Source organism: Myotis davidii, unplaced genomic scaffold, assembly GCF_000327345.1.
Source record: "Myotis davidii unplaced genomic scaffold, ASM32734v1 scaffold265, whole genome shotgun sequence".
NCBI lineage: Eukaryota > Metazoa > Chordata > Mammalia > Chiroptera > Vespertilionidae > Myotis > Myotis davidii.
The window spans coordinates 4421977-4447649 of record NW_006296627.1 but is presented as its reverse complement, the minus strand read 5'-3'; the positions used below and the strand labels follow the sequence as shown (position 1 = coordinate 4447649).

Sequence of the window (25673 nt, the reverse complement as noted above, 5' to 3'; positions counted from 1 at the left end):
TTTTAATATCAGATGATGAAGAGGAGTTTGAAGGCTTTTAAGGTGAAACTGTCACGCCAGCAAACTTGCTAGGGACTTGCCCGGCACTTGCTCTCCCTCTATTTGTTATCTTACTTCTATCATTGACAGTCCCTCTAGGTTGTGGGCTGCTTGCCTGTGTTCCTGAGAAGCATCTACGGTACCAGTCTATAGAGTGTGTTTTCTTTAGTGAATTACCGGTATGTTTACCGGTAATAAACTTGCACTGTTTTATGTATATGTTTGATTACATACAGCCTTGTGACAGTTTTCCTGCATGTCATAAGCATTTGAATATAAATTAAAATGTTAAAATCAAATCTGATATTGTTTTACCTTTTATTTGGTGTGTGGAAGGTGTGCGGAAGAGGGGGTAGTCTTATACGGCGAGTATATAACAAACTCTGTATTTTGAGTGGAAATGTTAGGGGGTCGTCTTATACGCCCAGTCGTCTTATACGCCGGCAAATACGGTACTACTATCTTCAATGCTTACCATTGTTATAAACAGGGTTAAGGTCTTAATGACTTTCATAACTTGAGCAATATCTTACTACATACTTTCACATACACTATCTCATTGAACCTTGTAATCAACCTAGGAGTCAGATAAAGTTGAGATTAATATCTCCATTTTACAAATGAGGAAACTGCTCAAGGTCATACAGCTTGTAAGTGGTAGGGCAAAAACTTGAACTTTAATTTCACGAGTATAAATATTTTCCACTGAATCATAGAATTAGGGAAATTCTTAGAAACATTTCAAAAGTTTAAAATGACCATAATTAATATAAAAAATTGCAAACCAGACCACAAAATCAATGTCTTCGTATTTCACAGGACTTACATAAAAATGTTTGAAAATTAATTTTTCCATTTATTAACTGAGGCAACATTCTGATTAATTTTAGCACTGATGACAGCACCATTTCCTTCTCAGGTCCTAGGTTACACTAGACAGGAAAATGAACAAGTCAGGGGCAGCACATAAAGAGGTGCCAACTCTCTAATTACCACTTCTCTTTGGAAATCTCAGTCAGATTCTACCCACTGCCTATTGGTGGTACAAGGCACTTCTACAATTGATTCTAGAAATCTTTCTTCAAAAAACTTACACAGCACAAATAATCCGACTCATCAAGGAAAGGTGAAGTAACCTCCAGTCCAGATCTTAAACAGTGAATCGATCCCTGTGCATTGCCATCCCACAGGCTCAACAGTCTAAGCAAGAGGGTCTTGTTATATGAGACCTAGTTTCTAATCTTTGCCCTCTTGATGACTCTTTGGGGCATATGCAAGTTATTTATCCCCCCAATTTAAGTTCCTCAATAGATCATAGAAGAAAAAAATACTTTACTCTCCAAAACTATTTGGAAGCCTGGTTAAGTTGAAGTGAACACTTTGCTTTATAATGTACCAGAGGCCCGGTGCACAAAATTCGTGCATGGTGGTGGTGGGGGGTGGGGGGCCTCAGCCTGGCCTGCTCCCTCTCGCATTCCAGGACCCCTCGGGAGATGTTCAACTGATGGTTTAGGCCCGATCCCGCAGGAATCCCTGTGGGATTGGACCTAAACTGGCAGTTGGACATCCCCCTTGCAATCCGGGACTGCTGGCTCCTAACCTCTCACCTGCCTGCCTGCCTGATCGCCCCTAACCACTCGCCTGCCTGCCTGATCGCCCCTAACTGCTCGCCTGACTGCCTGAGACAAATTGGCTAGGGCACAGCAAGAACTTTTATACATAATGTCCAGAATAGGCAAATCCATAGAAACAGAATATAGATTAGTGCTTGCCAGGAGTTGGGTATAGAGGGAAATGGGAGTGTCTGCTAATTGAGATGGACTTTCTTTTTAAGGTGATGAGAATGTTCTGGAATTAGATTATGCTGGTGGTTGCACAATCTTGTGAATAGACTAAAAAACACTGAATTGTGTATTTAAAAGGGTGAATTTTGTGGTATTATATAAAATTATACCTCAATAAAAGAATACACAGACTAATAAAAAGAGTTGAAGATAGCAGCACATCAGAAGGATTTAAGAAAATTTTGGCCCTAACTGGTGTGGCTCAGTAGATAGAGCATCGGCCTGCAGGCTGAAGGGTCCCAGGTTCGATTCCGGTCAAGGGCATGTACCTTGGTTGTGGGCATATCCCCAATAGGGGGTGTGCAGGAGGCAGCTGATCGATGTTTCTCTCTCATTGATGTTTCTAACTCTCTATCCCTCTCCCTTCCTCTCTGTAAAAAAAAAAAAAAATCAATAAAATATATTTTTAAAAAGAAGAAGAAGAAGAAGAAGAAAATTTTGGCATGACTGGTATTGCTCAGTGGTTGAGCATCAGCCCAGGTACCAAGAGGTCACAGGTTTGATTCCTTGACAAGGCACATGCCCAGGTTGCAGGCTTGATCCCCAGGACGGTATGTGCGGGTATATTCATGCTTTGCCTACAAATAAAGACAAGCAGCCACCAACAATACACCTCACCTTGAGTGGGAGAGACATCTTCACTGTACATTCTAAGTGTGGCAGATTATTGTTTGCATCCCTCAAAATCTATGCTCCTTTTCTTCTTGCATACATGATGGTATTATTGGATTCAATCCCCAGGGTCCTTTGCAATTTGCAGGGGCCTTATATTAAGTTCTCACTAATGAAATGTGAGTATAAGTGATGTTTACAAATTTTGCCTAATTGCTTAAAAGGTGTTTGCCCTGGATTCACTCCTCTTTTCCCTTTTTACTGGCTGGAAATGCCTACAACTGAGGCACCCACAGAAAACATGCCCAGTTAGCCTGAAATCCTATACTTCCTAGAGCAGATCCTACCTCCTATATCCTGGACTTAGGTTAAATTAGGGAAAAGTAAATTTCTTTCTTATATTAGCCATTTCTGGGGGGTTGAGAGGAGGTATTTTTATAACGGCAGCTCAGCCATCACATTCTCTTTCGGGAATTCAGCTTCATCCAAGCCACCCCTCACAACAGGGCATCATTCCTACGGGCCTTCTGGAGATGCTTCCGAACTGTGGGCAAAAATGGCAGTAAGTCTTCCCAAATTTTTTCTTGCCTTCTTTTCTTCCTACCAAACTTTTATCTTTCTTTTATTCCTATAAATATTGGTTGGGCCCTAGCTGGTTTGGCTCAGTAGATAGAGCGTTGGCCTGCGAACTGAAGGGTTCCAGGTTCGATTCCGGTCAAGGGCACATGCCCAGGTTGTGGGCTTGATTGTACAGAGTGCCTGGGAAAGCACCTGAGCAAAGGTCGTCAGCTGAATCCAGCAGTGTTGGCAGAGCCATGTCCTGGAAACATACCTCGCCAAAGGCAGGAATGTTGTCAATCCTGACCACCCACACCCCACCCAGCCCCCCCCCCCCCCACCAGTACATAAATCCATGCACCGGGCCTCTAGTATGATAATAAACCGTTCATAATGTGAGACAAATCAACCACTTCTTTTCCTTAAAGTTTGTTTCTCCTTTAGAACTATAAGATCAAAAATAAATATTTACTGGAAGAGCAAAGGTCAAAACAGTCCCTATGTCTAGACATGGCAAGAAAGATTAGCAAGACTCCAGTGGCTATTTGTAGGCAACCTTGAGGAGAAAAAAGGCTCGGCCATATCCCCCGAAGAACTAACCCATTTTCTTCTAAGTATCTATTCACCATTCTCTACCATGCCAACCCTTGAAGACAAGGCCAAAGACTGACTGCACTGCACATGTAAGACTTTATAAGTTAATCATGCATCTAAACATCAGGTTTGGTGGTTTACAGACTATCTAAAAAGATAATCAATTTTAGGTCTCATTAAATAATTTACTTTAAAATACTTGACGTTAATTAATTCATCCTCTCAACCCGTGAGGTAGCTTTTATCAACTCCATTTGTTGGGAAATTTGATCAAGGAGAATAATAACAGTTTTATCTATTTACAAAATACCTTTCTTATAAAGAATGCTACATGCTTATCTTTTCAATCTTCTAACATTCCTGTGAGGTAGGTGGCAATAATACCGTGTCCTTTCTTAAAGGTGAAATGCTATGGACAAGGAGCTTAATGACTTACTCACATGGTAACTTGTATTTTATCCAGTAACTAGAACATACTGCTTGGCATTAACACTGCACCATGGACTCAAGTCTCAACTGCACACACTCCTAGAGTGTCTAAGCTTCTACTTTCCTCTACAGCCATATTTCAAAGCATCACATTCTGAAAAGGATTGAGATCATGCTTGTTTTTTAAGCTCATGTGCTCACTGTTGATATCAAGTTTTTATCGTTTTTCTAAATTGGACTATTTAAGTTTTGTCTAGATGCCTGAAAGCTAAATTATTTTTTGTTTACTGTCTGTGCACTAGCATTGTAAGTGATGTCATCAGGAACGTACAAAACTCTTAGACAAAGCTGTAGAGCCAATAAAAGCAAAGCAAATCACTTGAGGAAGAGTGCATTTCTTCTTCTTCTTCTTCTCCTCTTTTTTTTTTTTTTTGAAGTAGGCATCACACAAAAACGTGACTCATTAAACCCAAAAGAGTTGACTATGCCAATAAGGGCTTCTTATGCAGCCTTCCACAAAGAGGCCTGAGTGGCAGCATGAGGCCTTCTCTTCTATGCATTTTCCTCCAGGCAGAATGTGCATTTGTGTGGCTACATACACAATTATAATCTCTCCTGAAAGGCAATTCCTTCCATATGACAGGCTGAGCACTGGCCTGAGTGCTAGCCTCATGTTGCCTGTGCAGTTAACATGCTGAAATACCAGACACATTTAATCTCTCCTTTCTCAAAAAAACAACAACACAAAACTAAGATGGGACAGAAGAATTGAAGCTGTAAAGAACTGCACATAGAGAGAAAAGGAGGCCAGCCCAAGTGCCCAAACTCACTTTCTCAATGGGCTGAGCTTCTTTGTGTGTTGCCTACTTACGTGTCAATTTGCAGGACTTTGGGGCATGAGAACCATAGAGCAGAGTGGTTCTGGCAGCCTGTCCGAGAAGCAAAGCCAAAGACATGTGGCCTTTAGTCATATTCAAAGTGTTATTGTTTCAAACATGCCTATTTTAAAATACATAATTTTCCCATTTTGTGCATGCTGTATGTAAGTTGGCCACAGGAGTTCTGCCACATGATTGTGAAAGAGAGAGAGAGAGAGGGCAATGGCCCAAATGCAGCCCTATCCCTGCCACACACCTCTGTTTACCGGTACTGGGGACCAGTGGGGCTACCCCAGGTGAGAGAATTCTGAATTTAACAAACACCTGATATGAAGGCCTGGGGTACAAACAGATTTCTGCCTGAGATTACAGAAACTGAAGCTTGTGTTTTATCACAATTACTTGTAATCTCAGAGCAAGACCTTGAGCTACACAATAATAGGACAGCTGGGAAAAAGCTCTTACTCTCTCCAAAGAATAGTGCTTTAAAAAGCTAATTCAATGAAGAAAAAGAAAGGGCCCTGAAAGTGCCCTCTCAAACAATATTTACTTTTAGAGGGTTCCTGCTAATCAAACAAAACTTAGTCAAAAGCTTTTGTGAAAAATACACTTGATGATTTCAGCAATAATTGCTTTGTTTAAAGAAAGGTGCTTAAAAGAAAACATAGCTAATGGGATCAGTAATTTGGTTAATTCAGATGTGTTTGGGAAAATCCCTCATCTCTCTGAAAATTCATTAAAATTCTGCTCAGATAAATGTGTTTTGACTTGAAATTCCAATCATAGAATGAGCTATTTCCTATGGTCCCTAGGGAAGTAGTGCAAGGGTGACCCCGACACAGAGGACCCAGGGATTAGTTTATCAGGGTAATTCCTGTCTTAAAGCATATGACTCTGCCCAACTAAAGGACAGGATCTCATGGAGATGCCCCAAAATTGTATAAAATTTCCCTCCTTCTTAAAATGACATTTTTAAAAAATGGAATAAATCTCACTGTTGTGTAACAAAACATAGAAACTATGGTATCAATCAAGAAACTAACATTAGATATAATCAGAGCTTAAAACCAGAAGGATCCAGGGAAAATTTTAATCAGTCATCCCTTTTTTTTCATCCATGGACAGGGGAAAAAAAAATCCTAATGTCTCTCACATGACAGAACGATATTCCATTCTCCCAGTTTTAAAAAAAAATGTTTTTTTATTCTACTTACAGTAGACCATTCATTTAACTTGGGCAGAGCATTGTACTAGATTTTGGAGATAAGCTGCCCTCATGTCTTCCTGTTCTATTAGAAACCAACAATAACCAAGTATATGAATAGATAACGTAACTGTGATAACTGCTAAAAAGGACAGAAACAGGCCAGCACCGGTTTGGCTCAGTGGATAGAGCATCAGCCTGCGGACTGAAAGGTCCCAGGTTCGATTCCGGTCAAGGGCATGTACCTTGGTTGCGGGCACATCCCCAGTGGGACATGTGCAGGAGGCAGCTGATCGATGTTTCTCTCTCATCGATGTTTCTAACTCTCTATCCCTCTCCCTTTCTCTCTGTAAAAAATCAATAAAATATATTAAAAAAAAAAAAGGACAGAAACAGGAGGATGAACTAGAAATAAGCTAATGGATCATCTGTCTCTTCTGATCTACTATTATTACTTTTTAAAACTTTAATTACCTACTCAGCCTCCTAAGATTACTCAATCCGCAAACATGGTATTTGTGATCCCCAACTTTTGGACAGCATTTGGAGGAAAGATTCTAATTTACTTGTATGTATAAATGATAAGCAAGGTCAAAACTTTACATAACTATTTTGAAACACTAGAATAACCTTGAAGTAGCCTGCAATTTAGTTACCTTGGAGAAATGGGAATAGGTGAGGATTGGGAACAACATGCCTTAGAACTCACTTGCTCTTTTTCCCCCCAAACAAAAGGATATTACATTTATTAAATAGCTTACAGACTCCTTGAAAAGGCGGAAGAAACAGTCTGGGTTGAACTTCCAGGAACAACTCCCAAAGGCACATCCCAGAAGTAGACCACCAGGGAACTGCTGTCCCTGCCATGACTGAAAAAGCTGCTGACCAAACTGGGAAAGCACCAACACAGCTGCATGCAGACAGCTCACCCACTCTACAACAGCACTTACTACACTGTCACTCTGTGTTACAGTTTCTGAATATGTTCCATCTCCCATCCATGGTATAAGTTGCCTAGTGGGGGAGGGACATTTACATTCATTCCTTGCATTATATAGAAAGAGCATGAAGAAGGAAAGGAGGGAGAAATGGAGGGAGGGAAGAAGGGTAGGAGAAGGGAGGGAGGAGGGAGGGAGAGAGGGAGGGAAAGGAAGGAAAGGAAGAAGAGGGACAGATGATTTTGTGAATATGTTCATTACTTTTTAAAGTGCCCTAATTTCCAAATATTTAGGAAGTCAGTGTAATAGCTATAATAATATCTTATTTCATTTCCTTTTTGCAATAACCCAAGCACTTTAAAGCCCTAAGAGTATTTCTGCTAACTTATTATAAACAGCACTGTTTCCTAGCATAAGGTTGGATTTGGAAAGTCCCCTAATTATACTCAAACAAAATAAATGTGCTTCTCAGGATTCATCCAAAAGCAAAAAAAAAAAAAAAAAAGGTGTCTGGCAGTAACACAAGTAAATATCATATGCATGCATATCAGCAAATACAAAAAAAATAAGATTGGTAACACTTAAGTCTTCCACATGGAAAGAATCACATATCAGAACTTCTGCCAAGACTTGAAGAAACTGTATTGACCTCATGGCAGGAAGGGACTGTATCAGTGACGGTTGGATGTTGTCTTAGTCCAGGTATTCTGAGAAGCAGACACCAAGACAGGTTCAGACTTGCAAGAGGTAAACTAGGGGAAATGTCCACGGGGAAACTGTGGAGAAAGCCGGAGGAAGCTGGGAGAACTGACAGAACACAATGCAGGTTTGACCCCAGGATGGGGGAGGGGCGGGGGGGAGCATGAAGATAGAGAAAGAAATGAACTGCAGTGCAGTGCGAGTCTTCAAGCCAAAGTCACCATTGAAAGAGTCACCCATCTCCTAGAAATGTCTCTCTCCAACCCACTCATTGGCTGGGAGTAGCACATGGGAAGTGTGACTTCAGTGTGAACAAGGTGTTAGATTCAGAGCTGGGGTTGGGAGTCAATTACCCTCCCCAAAGAAAGAGATCATAGAGTGCTGGAAGCCGGTCCATCCTTGCTGCTTTGACACAGTCGCTGCAGGGAAGAAACATCTGAACAGCATATGTTTCAAGGGACCTAGCGTATATAGCATACTGTTCTTAATATGTTTGCTCCCCTTAGCGCTATGTGTTTTAACCAAGGTCACCTCTCCAAGAAAGGTTGTTTCCCCAGGTAGGGATTTTTCCCTGAAGTTAGGGAGGGGATAAAACCCCATAACTAAGTGCCAGGCGGGTAGTTAATCACTTTAACTACAAACAATCACACTTAAACTACATAATCTTTACTCCCTGGAATGGAGATAAGAAACGCCCTAACCTTTGCAATAGAAATTGACAGTATTAAAATCAACTGGTATAAATACAGGTGTAACAAGACAATAAACACCAGAACTTGGCTGGAGATCCTGACTAGAGATCCTGGCTAGGCTGCTTATCAACTGAACGCTGTCTCCATGTCATTCCTTCTTCGCCGACTCCGTCCACACTTTTGGGGACCCCTGGACCTGCTGGGGTTGGACCCCAACAATAGAGGCACATTTTCATGGTTGCCAATTACATATGTATTACATATTTTTATAATAGTAAAAATAATAGTAGCTAATATTTATTGAGCACCTACCCAGGTACTCTAAAAAGAAAAAACATCTTACTCATTTTGTACATCTTCTTTTCACAGTGTAGATCCAATACAGCAGCCAGGCATTGCTTTAAAAGTTTACATGTATGAGGTATGAGGTAAGTACTATTATTAGCTACATTTTGCAAATAAGAAAACTAAGGCACAGAGAGGCTGAGTAACTCTTAAAGGTCACACAGCTCAAAGTACATAGATTACTGTCAATAAAACTCTATCAAGTGGTTTCTTTCTAGAAGTTATCTTCCTCATTGTCTGCCTCGAGGACATGAATCCAGTAGCAAGAAACTGGAATTTTACTGTTCCCTGATCCATCCCGATTCCTAGGATGCCCCCTCCTGGCAGAAATGTTAAATTAAGCCCTTTAAGCCACAGAACTTACTCCAGGATCCATACATAAGTCTACTCAATAGTTGGAGCCTCATTTTTGGAGTTGCTCAGGTATTTATAATGTGGAGTTTAACAATGTGAACTCTGGAGTCAAACTGCTGGATTAGAATTATTCCTTCATGATTTTTTAACCAGTTATTTAGTATCTTTGTGGGGCAGTTTCCTCACCCGTGAAATGAAGATAACAATAGAAACTATCATTTTTTAAAAATATATTTTTATTGATTTCAGAGAGGAAGGGAGAGGGAGAAAGAGATAGTAACACCAATGATGAGAATCATTGATCAGCTGCCTCCTCCACGCCCCCTACTGGGGATTGAGCGTGTAACCCGGGCATGTGCCTTTGACCAGAATCAAACCTGGGGCCTTCAATCCCCAGGCTGACACTCTATCCACCAAGCCAAATCAGCTAGGGCATCAATTTACCATATATGTATGTATTAAGTGTCTACATTGTGAAAGGCAGGAAGGTATACAAGATGAGTAAGATACAATTCCTGTTTTCAGGAAACTTATTTGCAGCTAATAAACTGTTTAAGAGCTCCATCCTAAGAGGGAAGCAAGGATCATTGCCCTTTGCAGGCAAACATGTTTTGGTTTGTTTGTTTTTATCTTCAGAGTGGAGAGGAAAAAACAGGCTATGGAATCTAATAAACCTGAGTTTGAAAACCTGCTTTGCCATGCATCATCACCTATGTGACTTTGTACAGATCAATTAGCCTTCCTAAGCCTGTTTCCTTCTTTGTAAAATGAGGAGATATTAATAACTACAAAATGGGATTAATAATAAAACCTTCTAAGGGCGGTTGGGAAGATTAAATAAGATAAAGCAGAGTGCTAAGCATATATGAAGTGCTCAATTTACTGTGATTCCTCTAAAAGTATAGTTGACAAAGGAGAAAGACCATCTCTGATTTCCAAGAGTTATCTATCATGCCAACCCACTACCAACCTTAGTAAGCAGTTTCCATGGAAACAGAAGAGACAACTTTGAGCATGACTGAAAGCATGCACCTCACCAAAGTAGGTGGGGTAAAAAATAAACCTCACACCCTCATGCTTATACTCAGGTGGTGTGTTTTGTACACCTGGGACCAAAACAGGCTGCCCTTGGGCTCTAGAGAGCTCCCCACACCCAATCAGATACACAGACACACCTCAGCCTCTGGCAAAAGCTTCCAATAAGTATGCATAAGGCTGGAACTCTTTCAAGGGTTCTATACTTATTTCATCTCCTTTCCAGACTCTCATCTATTTAGGCCTAAGCATTAACATAATTTCTATCACTACATTCTGACAGTTGCAGGCATAAACATCACTGAGCTGATTCTATAATGATCTTAAGATCCTAAGCCAGCAATTTTCAAACTTTCTCATATCATGGCACACATAAACTAATTATTAAAATTCTGCAGCACACTAAAAAATATATTCTATTTTTTGCCAATCTGACAAAAATAGATATAATTGATTTACTTTTTAAAAAATAATAGTAATTACCCTTTTTTGCTCCAAAGTGACTTTTTGTTGTTGTTAATCCTCACCCAAGGATATTTTTCCATTGATTTTTTAGAGGAAGGGAGGGGGAGAGACACAGAGAGAGAAACATCGATGTGGTTGCCTCCCCCTCATGCCCCAACCAGGGCCAGGGATGGAGACTGCAATCAAGGTATTTGCCCTTGACCAGAATCAAACCTGGGACTCTTCAGTGCATGGGCTAATGCTCTAACCACTGCACAACCAGCTAGGGTCAAAGTGCATTTTAAAAAAATCAGGTGCCTATTATTTGTATATAAGGATTTCTGGTAATCAATGACATGCAACCTTATTATGTGACATGACCAATAAGATGCAACTCTATTCTATGACCTATACATTTATGACTCAAGACTGGGCATTCACACCTCACAGCTATTGGTGTGTTGGCTGTTGTTATTTTTTTATTTGACAATCTAAGTGAAAAGAGGTCAGTGCATCTGACTGAATAATCAGGTGTTGCATGTTTTAAAATTTCTGTGGCACACCGGTTGAAAATCTCTGGCCTAACATATTCCAGGCCATGATTACAGGTTCCTAGGCCACAAAGTCAGTGGGGAATAGATCAATTTACACAACATGATGAGAGGTTGTTTTCTTCACTAACAGTTGAAAAGGCAAATATAAACCCTGGCTAGCAGATAGAAAGGGCAACCTATAGATATTCACAGGTATCCCTGTAATTTACACCAGAATACTAAAAAGAGGTCCCTGACACACTTACCAAAAGCTTTGGCTTTTGTTTGCTCAATGGTTAGAGCTTTCCAGTCTCTGCAATTTTCTTTTCTCCATATATATTTTCTTCTCTTAGCCTATACATGTAAGTGACTTCATAATTTTTAAAAAAGAAAAAAGAATGAAAACAAAAATAAAACCCTCCACGAGTATTTAAAAATTTAAGCCAGGAAATATTTTATTAAATTAATCTATAAGGAGTGGTCACTAAATGGTCATTAAATTGAGGGTGAATGCTTCAAAACAGCATGCCTCTAAAAGAGACCAAATTTAAATGAGCAGGGGTTGTTCTCAACCAAAGACAGATGCATTTCAGCAGAGTTGTATGGTTTGATGAACCATAAGGAAAACAGTAAGTACTGAGCAATATACATGTCCAGATGGTGATTAAGACAGGGAGTTAAGATACTTAAATGCCACAGAGCCTTAAGGAGCACTTGTTCAGGGTTCAAGGAATAGGTAGACGGTCAGATACGGAAGCTTTTCAACCAACCTGAGACTTTGATTTGTTTGTAGATTGATTATCAGCATCGACACAAATTGGTCTTTCTGAAAAAGCCACTAATAGAGGGACCACCAATTATCTATAGGTTTCCCTCTCTCTGCTAGCCAGGGTTTATATTTGCCTTTTCAACTATTAGTGAAGAAAACAGCCTCTCATCATGTTGTATAAACTGATCTATTCCCCCACTGACTTTGTGGACTATGAACCTGTAATCATGGCCTGGAATGGTTTAGGCCAGAGATTTTCAACTGGTGTGCCACAGAATTTTTAAAACATGCAACACCTGATTATTCAGTCAGGGGCACTGACCTCTTTTCACTTAGATTGTATATTAAATATGCCAAGCCTTTGAGACATATAATTTAAACAATAAACACCCAAGAAAATAAATAATGGGCTAGGCTTTTCAAATACTTCACAGATTAATTGAGTACTGGATAAATAAAATATATAAAATCCTGAGCAAAAGTCTAGGTATTACTAGACATTGATATTATTTATTGGATGCAAATTTATCTGTGATATAACTATGCCCTTTTGGCTGACTACAATTTCTCTCTCTCTCCATGCCTTTTTTTAAAAAGGTATCTTTATTATTGAAAGTATTACAGATACCCCCCATTTTCCCCCATTGATCCCCTCCACCCTGCTTCCACCCCCTCCCTAGGCCTTCCTCACACTATTGTCTGTCCATGAGCTATGCATACATACATGTAAGTTCATTGGTTAGTCTCTCCCCATCACCCCCCCCACCAACCCCTTCCCTCTCAAATAAGTCAGTCTGTTGCATGCTTCAATGTCTCTGGATCTTTTTTTGTTCATTAGTTTATTTTGTTCATTAGATTCCACATATACTAGGTAAGTGGGATTATGTGATGCTTGTCTTTCTCTGACTGGCTTATTTCATTTAGCATAATACCCTCCAGGCCCTCCCAGGCTATCTCAAAGGGTAAGAGATCCTTCTTTTATTATTACTAGTGGCCCAGTGCAACAGACCGAAACACACACGTGCAATTGGCACCAATGATAGCTTTATATATATATATATAGATAAACTTGCTTAATTAGACCTGCTTTCTGATTTAGCTAAACTTTTTCCAGCCCGGTGAAGCACCCCAACTTCTCTTTCAGGTAATTGTCAGCAACATAGTAGTAAACATCAACACAAAGCAGATTATTATTATAGATTACACAGGGAGAACAAAGGGTAAAATATTTAACTGCAGCAGTGTTTGACTATATTCTGTGCAGTGAGAAAACCTGAAGTCATTTTCAAGGTCCACCATTTCTTACTTCTTTTCAGCTGGGTCAAGTTTCTAAGCTTTCTAAATCTCTATTTTCTGGCTAATGAAAAAAAACATATCCGTAACCGGTTTGGCTCAGTGGATAGAGCATCAGCCTGTGGACCGAAAGGTCCCAGGTTTGATTCCAGTCAAGGGCATGTACCTTGGTTGCAGGCACATCCCCAGTAGGGGGCGTGCAAGGGGCAGCTGATCGATGTTTCTCTCTCATCGATGTTTCTAACTTTCTATCCCTTTCCCTCTCCCTTCCTCTCTGTAAAAAATCAATAAAATATATTTTAAAAAATATTTAAAATGCGTATACTCCTGCCCTGCTGATTCTACTTTGTGGAATTGATCCTTGCAGATATACTAATAAGGGAACAAAATTGGTTATTCAGTGCAGTATTTTTAGTAGTAGCAAAAGGCTAAAAACAACTTACTGTCTACCAATAGAGAATTGGTTAAATAAATTATTTATATACTACACAGCTAAAAAAAGAATGAGGAGGCTCTCTTCTGATAAATTACTCTGAGATATATTACATGAAAAAAGTATGCACTGTATTCTCCTTTATGTACCTAATAAAATAAACTCTGGAAGGATAATCAAGAAAACAGTAATAGTGGTTACTGGTGAGTGACTGGCTATGGATGAGAACTGGCAGGAGGGGTGGGGGAAGTGTGGCAGGAGACTTACTATAAACTTCTTTATATTGTATTATTTTTTAAAATATATTTTATTGATTTTTTACAGAGAGGAAGTGAGAGGGATTGAGAGTTAGAAATATCAATGAGAAACATTGATCAGCTGCCTCCTGCACACCCCCTACTGGGGATGTGCCCGCAACCAAGGTACATGCCCTTGACGGGATCAAACCTGGGACCCGTCAGTCTGCAGGCCGAGGCTCTATCCACTGAGCCAAACTGGTCAGGGCTATATTTTATTTTTTTAAAAACTTCTTTATATTTTAAATCAGTTTCTGTATTATCAATTGAAAATTTTAAATTAGAATTGTTTTTCATTAAAAATGTGTATAGTACATCTAAACAATTGAATATTAATTCAATGATAAAAAGAAATGAGCTATCAGCCAGGAAAGGACATTCAGGGACCTTAAATGCTTAAGTGAAAAAAGCCAATTTATTGGCAGACTCCAACTCTATGACATTCTGGAGAAGTAAAACTTTAAAGACGGTAAAAAGATTAGTGATTGCCAAGGGTTGAGGTACAGGTCTAAAGATGAAGGGGTAGAACACAGAGAATTTTTAGAGCAGTGAAACTATTCTGCATGATACTATAATGACAGCTACATGACATTACATATTTATTAAAATCCATAGAACTGACAACACAAAGACTAAACCCTAATGTAAGCTTCGCACTTTAGTTAATAATACTGTCTCAACACTGGTTCATCAGTTATAGCAAAGGTACTATACTAATGCCAGGTATTAATAGTAAGAAAAACTCTGAGTAGGGGAGAGCGGGGAATATCATGGGAACCCTGTATAATATCTGCTCAATTTTCTGTAAACTTGAACCCGCTCTAAAAAATAAGGTCTATTTTTTAAAATTTGTGTGCATACATCCCTTTTTCATCCCGTAAATGCCTTACATGCTGATGGTGCTCAATAAAGTACTAGCTACAGCCTTAGTGGTCAAGAGCTCTACGATTGCCTAGCTGTGCGGCCTCATTTGTGTGAGTTACCTCTTCAGCCTCAGTTTCTCCGGCTGCAAAATGTTAGAAAAATGCAGTATTTCCTCCAGGGCTGTTGTGACGATTCAAAAAAGAATGCATGTAAGATGTTTAGTAGAGTGCGTAATGTAAAAGAAACGCTCACAATTGGTAGCTGTTCACAGAATGCCTGATTTGGCACTTCAAGGTTCATGGTTACTCCACTACCAGCTTTCCCCACCCCAGGACCCCAAATTCTCAACTCCAACGTATCCCACTTTGAACACAATCCTCATCGCCTGAGCTACAGCCCGTCCACTTCAGACCTTCTTTACTCCCCAGGTGCTGTTTTCCGCTTCGCTGGGCCTAACGGGCTTAGGACCCGGACGCGCCCCCTTCCCCGCCCCTCGCCATCCCAGTTCGACCGGGTCCCACACAGACCCCGCCCCCGCCTAATTTGTCTGCACTTATTTCCTTCCAACAAGGCTCCTACCCAGATACTCGTAGTCCGGTAGGGCTAGGCGCTCCGGACTCAGCATCATTGCACAAGGAGAGCTTCCAAGCTGTAGTTCTCCGGCTTCCGGAAGCCAGGTCACCAGCACTCTCCGTTGCCATGGCACCTACGCAGCCGGAGGAGAGGAAAGAGGCGGAGAGGGTGTCACGCAAACAGTTTCCGTACCGCAACGCGAAGCTGGCCACACGAGTTCCGGGAGCGGGTTGCTTTGCAGCGGTCCAGTCTTCTTAGGACTCAAGAATTCTTGAGGAGTTAGTTGGTTTTAAAAGAATTTGAGCGGAAAAAAATTATTGCCAGCCTTCCATATTCTCAATTTCTGAATTTCATAACTATTCCTGCTTTATACAGCTGTTATCCTCACAATAGCTCCCACCCTTAAATTTCCGTAAACAATATCTCATTACCTATTTTTATCTATTATTTACTATATTTGCTACAAAATGCTTTCAAGTGCTTATATCTTGGTTGCTCCTGTAACAAGGCTGCTCATTAAAATCTGTGTACATTCATCCTATAACAGAACCTGCTCTTTAAATCCTCTAGGATTCATTAACATTTCCTCTCAAAATCCTCTATCTTTAGTCCCTCCTTCTACTCCTATGCCTTACTGTTTGGTACCCTTTCCAAGTGTTTTTTGTTTTTTTTTCTACCAAGACACTTCACTTCTTTTTAGGATCACTCTTTTTTAAAAAATACTTTTTTTTTTAAATTGATTTCAGAGAGGAAGGGAGAGGAAGAGAGAGAGATAGAAACATCAATGATGACAGAGAATCATTGATTGGCTGCTTCATGCATGCCCCTTACTGGGGCTTCAGCCAGCAATCCGGGCATGTGCCCTTGACTAGAATCGAACCCGGGACCCTTCAGTCCATAGGCAGAGACCCTATGCACTACCAGCAGTTCTCAACCTATGGGTCGCGACCCCTTTGGAGGTTGAACAACCCTTTCACAGGGGTCGCCTAAGATCATCAGAAAACACATATATAATTACATATTGTCTTTGTGATTAATCACTATGCTTTAATTATGTTCAATTTGTAACGATGAAATTGGGGTCACCACAACATGAGGAACTGTATTAAAGGGTCGCGGCATTAGGAAGGTTGAGAACCACTGCGCTAAGCCAAACCAGCTAGGGCAACACTTCACTTCTTCAGGGGATGGGATGCACAAACCAAGACACCTATTGGATTTCTTTCCTCATATGCCTAATTGCTCACTTCTTTAAGAGGGGAGAACATTCATTGCTTTTTACGTTTCCAGAGATCCCCATATTTCTCTTTTGCTCCCCTTTGTTCCCAAAAGCAGATTAATGGTCTGTAGCACTTGTCACAGTTGAAACCTATTAGAATCAGCTGCCTCCTGAACACCCACTACTGGGGATGAGCCTGCAACCAAGGCATGTGTCCTTGACTGGAATCAAACCTGGGACCCTTCAGTCCGCGGGCTACCACTCTATCCAGTGAGCCAAACCAGCTAGGGCCTGCTGTCACTTTTTTAGTTTTTCTCCCCCCCTCCTCCAAAGAGAAGGTGAGGTTTTGTGAAAAGAAAGAAAACAAAAATCATGCTATCAAAAGAACGACTGGGAAACCGGTGGACCACCTACATTGGGAGGAAAAAGAAAGAGGAGGTTCTTCTCTTTGTGTTTTGAGTGGTCTATTCTTAGCCGCCTCTACCAGGAGCTTCAAACCTCCTAATTCTCCCTTTCCCTTAAAATTGTATATGTGTCTCATTTCTAGGTTCCCGTGAGTCACTCTGTGTTTAGATGCGGTAAGGATAAAGGGACAGACCCAAACTAGGAACAGCATTTATTATTTTGAGGTAATGAATTTACTAATTTGATATTTGATGTGAAGTCCTACAAATATGATGAAAATATTTGTCTTCGTCCTCCACCCTCACCTTCCATTCTCCTTACCAATGCAGCTTAAAGGTATGGGAGTTTATAACTTTCACACCTGTGGCTTATTACTATTATTAATAAAGTAATAGGATAGTAATTATTGAGGGTTACAATTTCATTCTATTTCCAAGCAACTTGAAGCTATTTGCAGATCATTTCATTTGTCCTGAGAACTTTCTAAGGCACGTCTCCTTTCCTAAGTAGGAAAACTGAGGAATATAGGAAGATGAATTGTCTATCATCATCCAGCCAATAGTGGGTGACCTGAAACTGGATCGCACTATCCCAACCCCCAGGCTAGTGGTCTGACCACTAAACCACACAGCCTCTTTTTTTAGGGTTTATTGGCTTGGTTTTTATTTATTCGTTTTTCTTTTGCTCTGCCCTGCCAGCAACTGGAAGCTACAAGATAAAAGAAGCGACTTTTCAGTCCAGGCTGAACATTTGACATCCTTTTATTTGTGGAGCATTATCCTGGGGCTTGGAGGGTGCTGCTGCTGAGGTCTGTGTGGTGGAGCTGGGAACCAGCCCCAAGAATATAGCTTTGTTTGGGCATTAACCCATTTGCGGTTATAATAATGATAAGTTTCAGCACCAGTGGCGCCCGACTGTTAATGACTCAAAGAAAGCTAAATAAGAACAAGATGTCATCTGTGGAGCAATTTGTAGGTTTTTCCTACAGCTCCATTCCTTCCATAAAAATCCTAAGGACCCTTACATTTAGAGACAGTCTCTATTCTTAATGCCCTGAACAGTCTGTGAAGACTTAGAAAGGGGAGGTGGTTGCTAGACTAAGGCTTCAAGAAAATTTGGGGTTGCAGAAGTAACAGGTAGACTTTATTGCTGGTGGAAATACTGACTGTTGACAGTTTTCTTCTTTATATTTTTCTATATTCACAAAAGTTTTCTATAATAGGCATGTATTATAACCTGAAAACAAACAAAGACAAGAAATGAGTGGCTTGAAGATCTTGAAAATATTCTTCAAACAGAAGTGATGACCTTTCAGCTAGTGTTTGGTTTTCTTAATAACGAGCCACCACTTTTAGATTTATCTTCTGCCATAGATTATGCAATAATAGATTTTGGCACTACTTCAGTGGTGGAGGGAATATTTCAGTGAAACATACAAAACATCAGTCTTAAGAAAAGTGGAAGTACATAAGAGTTGTTAAAGCCAAGTATATTTTTGTGACCCTGTTGAATATCAAGGAAAGAAAAAGAAAGTCATCCTTCTATTTAGATGGGCTTTTCAAGTTGTTAAATTATTATAGCATGTTTCTGAAAATTTTACCCAAACTAATAGTCATCCACTAAATCAGAAGACAACTTCACAATCCTGAAAATAAGCAGGCATTATAAAATTGATTAAAACATAGAGAGGGCATGAGATATTAAAGTATTATAGCATAAAGAATGGAAACATCAACCTCAAAACAATAGAAGAAACACCCACAAGAGAGAGTACATGTTGAGATGTCAATTTATCAGATTACAATTAGTAATTATAAAGAGAAAATTAATAGACATCACTGGCTCTGCCAAGGACCTATAAAGAGATTGATAGGAAAGAAAATCTTCCCTGGAATTGAAAACTTCAGGAAAAAATCAATATACTAGTTTTAAACCTCAAGGAAACAATAAGGAAAGAGAAAATTCAGGCTGAATTATTGCTACAAAACAGGTTCAAGAAACTAGGACAAGCTTTTACCAACTCATCAAGCAGAAAAGATGCTAAAGGCGCTTCTACTAAGAAATGCAGGTCATGAAATTCATTTTCAGCTACCAGGCTCTTGCTCTTCTTAAAAGATTTACCCTCCTTAGGAACAAAGCAGAAACTAAATATGATACCACCATATGGAATTAACATGATTAAACTAAAAATGCTATTTACCGACAAGCCATTTTGGACTACTACAGGTCAACAGACCAGAGCTTTGGGAGAATTTGCAAAGGAAACATCCACAAACTCTGGCATGGTTAAAAATAACTAATGCGCCCAGCCAGCATGGCTCAGTGGTTAAGCGTCGACCTATGAACCAGGAGGTCACGGTTCGATTCCCGGTCAGGGCACATGCCCAGGTTGTGAACTCGATCCCCAGTGTGGGATGTGCAGGAGGCAGCCAATCAATGATTCTCTCCACTCATTGATGTTTCTATCTCTCTCTCCCTCTCCCCTCCTCTCTGAAATAAATACAAATATTTTTAAAAAATAACTAATGCATTACAAGAAAGTGATTAAAAAGACACGGCTTAAATTGAACTGGAAGCTGAAAGGCAAATTGCAGACTTGTACCTTGTTATTTTATATTTTCAAATGCTGCTAAAAGAGCTGGAATTATACTTTCATATAATTTGAAAGAGAGGAAGATTTTTCTGATTCTTCTTGGTAGCTTACAAAAATTAGCTGGGCCTTCCTCTGTCCTAGATGATACACTTTAATAATCACTTATGTCATTTTTTAAAAATTCTTTAAATTCTCCTACTAGATTGTGAATTCCTTGAGGGCAGAGAATTCATTCATCTTTATATTTCTAGGATCATGCACAGGGCCTGGTAAAATAAATGCTTGAATGCCATAAGTAGATTTTTCTTCCTGTAAGTGAAAAGTCTAAAAAGCAAAGTCAATCCAACCCATAGGACTTATGGTTGCCTCATCTGAACCAATTTATTATATAAAAAGTCCAGAAAAATGCAAGGCACCATTGAAAAAGGCATTAAAAATTAATCAGAAAACATTGGTAGCCCGGGACAAGTAACTCAATTAGTTAGAGTGTTGTCCCTATACACAAACGTTGAGAGTTTGATTTCCGGTCAGGGCACATACAAGAAGCAGCCAATGAATACATAAATAAGTGGAACAATGAATAAATATTTCTCTCTCCCTTTCTTTCTCTCTAGATAAATCAATAACTTTTTTAAAACTACAGTATTAAAAAATAAAGCATTGGCATATCCTCCCTACACCTAAATACTGTATGTGACAGATCATCATATCTTAAGAAATGCCCAGAAAAAAAGTAACAAAATCAACAAAAAGCATAGAGACAATGCTGCAATGTAGACAAGCCAAGAGAATTAGTTCAGGGGGGATGAAAGGGAATGTATTAGAAATCATTAAATAAACTTAGGATATGAACTGGAAGTCCCACATTTCAGAATCTTAGATGAAAAGCTGCAGTCTCTGTGTCTATTTTTCCTCTGCCAAGCCATGAAGAGTTTATTGTTCTAATATTCAAATTTGACCATGTTACTTCCTTACTTAAAAAGCATTGCTGACTCACCATTAGTAGGATGAAGTAAAATTCCTTAACCTGCGGACATATACACTTCACAGTCCTGTTCCAACCCATCTTTCTAGCCACTTTGCTATTCACTCTTCCCTACATACTTAATACTCCAACCATGCTTTCCTACTCACTGTTCCTAAACATACTGAGCTTTTTCACATCCTCTTGTTTGGGGCATAAACTCTTCTCTCCACTAAGAACGTATCGCTCCCACATTTGCTGCCTAGTGAACTCTTACACATCCTATAAGACCCAGGCTAAATGTCACCACCTCCATGAAACGGTATCCAACCTGCTAGATAAAAAATAAACGCAGCGAGTGAGAACAAGGCAAATTTAGGGTGGTGAGGTGAGCCTTCTCCGAGGCTGTGACATTGAGCTGAGACCAGCCATGGACGGGTCTGTCTGGGGAAACAGCATTCTAAGTAGAAGAGACAGACAGCTCATGTAAAGGGTGGAAAACGGAAAAGACAGCATGTTGCTGAGCAGAAAGAAAGCCAGTATGGCTGCAGCGGAATGAATAAGGGGGAACGTGGTCAAAGAAGTAGGCAAAGGCCAGATCCTGAAGGACCCTGAAGGACAAGGGAGAAGGATGGATGTTCTTCTAAGTGTAACAGGAAGCCATGGGTGGGTTTTATGCCAAGAAATGACATGATTGGATTTACGTTTTTTAAGAAGTCACCCAGGTTGCTTTGTACAGAATGAATTACAAAGGGGCAAGTGTGGGAACAGAGAGACCATTTACATAGATGCTTGATTCATGTTTGGTGTTAAAGCAAATGTTTATTCATTGATACCTTTGTTTATGCATCATTCTAAATTGATCTTTGCTTCTGAAATAAGTAAGATATACTGAGATATTTGCTGCAAAGGGCTCTACTTATATATCCCAGGTGAGTGAATATGAAGCTTTCAGGAGATAAAAATGTGCTAGAAAGTGCCCCTATTCAGAAGGTGCCCCAAGTTAGGCCAGGGACCTGAATCAGCTATTATAGCCCAGATTCTGGCATGAGTACCACTACTGAGCCGAAACATGAAAAGTGTTGGTATTAGAAATGGTGGTATGGAGGATTTGCAAGGAAAGAAAGCACAGAAATGTAAATCAGACTATTCCCTTATACTTGCACTTGTTTCCTCGTCTCCAGCAGTATCACCCCTCCTCCCCCCAACCTAGAGAAAAGCATTGCTAAAAGTCAATGATACTTTTTCATAGATCCGATGGACCTATTTCCTGGCTCACAGCCTTTGCACGTTCTGTTCCTTCTGCCTGGAAGACCCTCCCCACCTATTCTTATCCTGGTGACTCCTAATCAACTTAAGTGTCAGCGCCTCTGACAGGCCTTGCTTGAAACCCCAAATTTAAATCAAGTCTCTCCTTTAATAGGCCCTGTGCTTTTCCTTGAACGCCCCTATTATTTGTAGCCTTACATTCATTTGTGAGATCATTTTTTTTTAGATCATTCTTTTAATGCCTCTGTATAGCCTCCACACCCATCAGACTGTAAGTTCCCAGAGAGCCGATATATCTGTTTACCACTGTTTCTACAGTGTCTGGCACATAATACTCTGTAATAAATACTTACTATTACTAAGTGAATGAATACCAGGAATAGGCTTCCCAAGGCACATCAGATGCCTTTAGCTCCTTTGGCTGAACTTTCTCTTGTTTTCCCATCTATAAGAATCCCTGCCCTCTATTCACAGAAAGTGAATTCTAGAGAGAAGTTGCAGCAATTCTTTGCAGATTCATGTTCTTAATGTTTTAAATCAGGGTCTCTCAACCTCAGCACTATTAAAATGTGGGGCTGGATACGTTTTTGTAGGAGGGATGTCCTGCTCATTGTAGGCTATTTAGCAGGAACCCTGGCCTCTCTCTACTCATCAATTTGTCAGTAGTACTCCTGAAAATGTCTTCAGGTATTGCCCCATGTCTACAGAATCACTCTTGATTGAGAACCACTGTTTTAAAGTGTGAAACTTCAGCCCTAGCTGGTTAGGCTCAGTAGATAGAGCGTCGACCTGTGGACTGAAGGGTCCCGGGTTCTATTCTGGTCAAGGGCACATGCCTGGGTTGTGGGCTCAAACCCCAGTACAGGGTGTGCAGGAGGCAGCTGATCAATGATTCTCTCTCATCATTGATGTTTCTATCTCACTCTCACTCTCCCTTCCTCTCTAAAATAAATACATATATATTTCTTTTTTAAAAAATAAAGTGTGAAACTTCAAATCTTTTGCTCTCTTTGAAGAATTATGTTAAGAAATTCATATTTTTGCATGATGCCTCTGTTATAAGACAACTAGAGGCCAGGTGCACAAAAATTTGTGCACTGGGGGGGTCCCTCAGCCCAGCCTTCCCCCTCTCACAGTCCGGGAGCCCTCAAGGGATGTCCTACTGATGGCTTAGGCCCGCTCCCAGTGGGAAGTGGGCCTAAGCTGCAGTCTGGCCTCCCTCTGCAGGAAAGTGCTGCCCCCAGCACCCCACTGTGGCTGCCTGCCCTCAGCCCTCGCAGCTGCCATGGCTTTGTCCAGAAGGACATTCGGCTGTCTGGTCTAATTAGCATGTTATGCTTTTATTATTATAGATTCTACCAACTCAACTGGGTCAAAATCATGCCAAAATCATGTATCATTCCCTGTGTTTTCTTTGAAAAGGCCATTAGTGACTGATCTAATTCGGGGCAATATTCTAATCTTGGAAATTCAGTTTCCTGGTCTGTCCTAGAAGGAGATGAAGGAGAGGGGTAGTGTTTCTGAGGAAACCAATGCCTCTGAGACCCCTCTGGAATTGGCAGTCCCCTACAACTTTTCAGGGGGCATGTCCCAGAAGACAATAAAAGGGAGACAAACAGTTCATTCTGGCATGCTTTTCAGGATCTCTCACTCCAAACAAGAAAGTCTGAGAGGCCTGGTAAAAATAAATATGGCTTAGCACTCCTGGCACAAGAGCAGTTTCTGACAGCCAAGACTTAACTCACCCTAGGGGGTGACCCAGGCAGGGACTATGCACAAAGTCCGTTTCTACCCATTGATATTCCCAGTGACTAACAGCAGCCAGGTTGGCTCTGTGCACCAGAGCTGTGCCGAACCATGGAGGAGGAGCACTTGGGATGCCCACAGAAAACACCATTTCCTGCGCCTGAGTCAGACATGGATAGCCAGCCTCCCCCTTCCTCCTCAATCCCAGAAAAACAACACATATCATGCCTTTTGGAAAGGAACGTATCCTTTGCATACAGAGTGGAAACTGTTTATAAATCCCTAATCCCCTGACATCGAAAGTATGGTGACCGCCTGTCTTGGATTTTTTGGGGGGACAAATGTATTTATTATACCACATGTCCTTAGTTTCCATGTGGAAAAAAATATGTTCTCCAGAATCATAAGGTCTTTCTCAACAGATTGAAAAGCAAGTCCACATAAGCAACATATACTGAAATCCTGAGACCAACAACCAAGGCTGCATAAAAAATGTGGGAGATGGGCTTTGCGGGGAAAAGGAGAGTGTATGTGCTAAGAATCAGCCTCTACTTTTCACTTTTTTCTCCTTGGATTTTAGGCTAAGGTCACATAAGTTGTAGCGTTCCTAGCAGTGACTGTAAAGCTGACCTGACTCGGCTGCCGCCTTCAGTCCACAAGAAGAACTACACACACAAAAAATGCCTCAGTATAAGTTACCATGGCGATGCTAGTTCCACCACATTTCATCTGTGTAAAAATTTCAGGCAAAACAGGATAGAGAAGTACTGGCTGAGAAGGAGTTAACACTCCACGTTTTTTGGTTGCTGTTGCAAAGTTACCTTTAGCTTTGGTCAAAGATGGTAATTTGAAGTGAAATCGTTTGAAAAATTGAAAACAAGCAAGGATGAAGTGCCTACCAATCCATTGGAGAAATCTAATATCAGCAAACATGGGACATTTAGGTCTTCCTGGCTCTACTTACTAGTGAGAGGAATGTGGCTTACCAAATTACAGAAGATTTCAAAGCCAAAAAAGTTGGCACACCAACTTGGGAGGGAAAAGTGATACATTTGGTTCTCAACCTTCCTAATGCTGCGACCCTTTAATACAGTTCCTCATGTTGTGGTGACCCCCAACCATAAAATTATTTTCGTGGCTACTTCATAACTGTAATTTTGCTACTGTTATGAATCGTCATGTAAATATCTGATATGCAGGATGTATTTTCAGGGGTCGCGACCCACAGGTTGAGAACCGCTGCAAGAACCCAAAGCAAGTTGGGGACTTGAACAAAGGTAACAAGACAAGAGTCAACCTATAAATGGAAGATGGTAACAAAATTAACCCATATTATTACAGTGTACTGGGGAAAGGCATAGGCTAAAAAGCTAAGACAAGGGAGGAGTTTATAACTTTATGTAGCTCTACAGACTGAAGCAGGGAGGAGGCGGAGGTCTCTGGGAGAGTAAACTTGCAAGGAAGGACTTAACTTCCTCACCCCATTCCTTCCTTGCGGGGCCCAGAAAGTCAAAGGAAGGTGAAGAGGCTAACCGTGCGGATTTACAAAGACAGCGAGGAGGAACTCACTCGGTCTGGGCCAACTCTGGACATCTGAACTGGGGCGACAGGACCCAGACAACCACCTCAGGAAATGAGTAAATGAAAAGGGGAGGTCGTGGAATTATTTAGCCCTAGAACAACGCTGCCCAGACGGGGGTGGGGGGTGGAGCAAGAAGAAAATCTCAGAGAAGGAATGTCGACAGTGAGAATGCTAAGTTAAGACAGCACTCCAGGCCCCCTGATGTCCCTTGCTTGATGTCCATTAAGCCCGAGAGGATTATGCAAGCCTTGCGTATTCGAGACATCAATACAGTCTGGACTTGGGGCCGGTGGGGGGCCTGGGGTCACGTCCAGGAGACGTACGAGTAGGTCAGCTCGAGCGCTCCTCTGTCATAGAGCTAGAGCGATCGGGATTCGAGAGCTGCCCCCCGGGTAATTTTTTAAAGTTAGGGACATTCGAGCAGTCGTAATGGGAATAGGAAGGGGGCTCTCTCGAAGGCGAGGAATGT

The 25673-nt window shown here is 40.7% G+C and overlaps 2 protein-coding genes across 5 annotated transcripts in view; one reads left to right on the top strand and one right to left on the bottom strand.

Moving 5' to 3' along the window:
- The window catches only part of LOC102753164 (chromosome unknown open reading frame, human C11orf49), a 144999-nt gene extending 129432 nt beyond the window's left edge, over positions 1-15567 (bottom strand). Inside the window, exons 1-2 of one of the 4 annotated variants that reach the window (XM_006772281.2) lie at positions 15433-15508; positions 4948-5005 (exon numbers count right to left, since the gene is read on the bottom strand). Coding sequence is in view for 3 of the 4 variants with exons in the window: in XM_006772280.2 (XP_006772343.1) it covers positions 15433-15554 (122 nt within the window). In the remaining variant the exon portion in view is untranslated. Of the gene's footprint in view, positions 1-4947; positions 5006-15432 lie in introns of all 4 variants that reach the window. The other 3 variants (XM_006772280.2, XM_006772278.2, XM_006772279.1) reach the window with 3 other exon arrangements.
- Positions 15553-25673, top strand: part of LRP4 (LDL receptor related protein 4) — a 60366-nt gene continuing 50245 nt past the window's right edge. The window contains exon 1 of the mRNA XM_006772331.2: positions 15553-15655. Coding sequence (XP_006772394.1) covers positions 15553-15655 — 103 coding nt within the window. The remainder of the gene's footprint in view (positions 15656-25673) is intronic.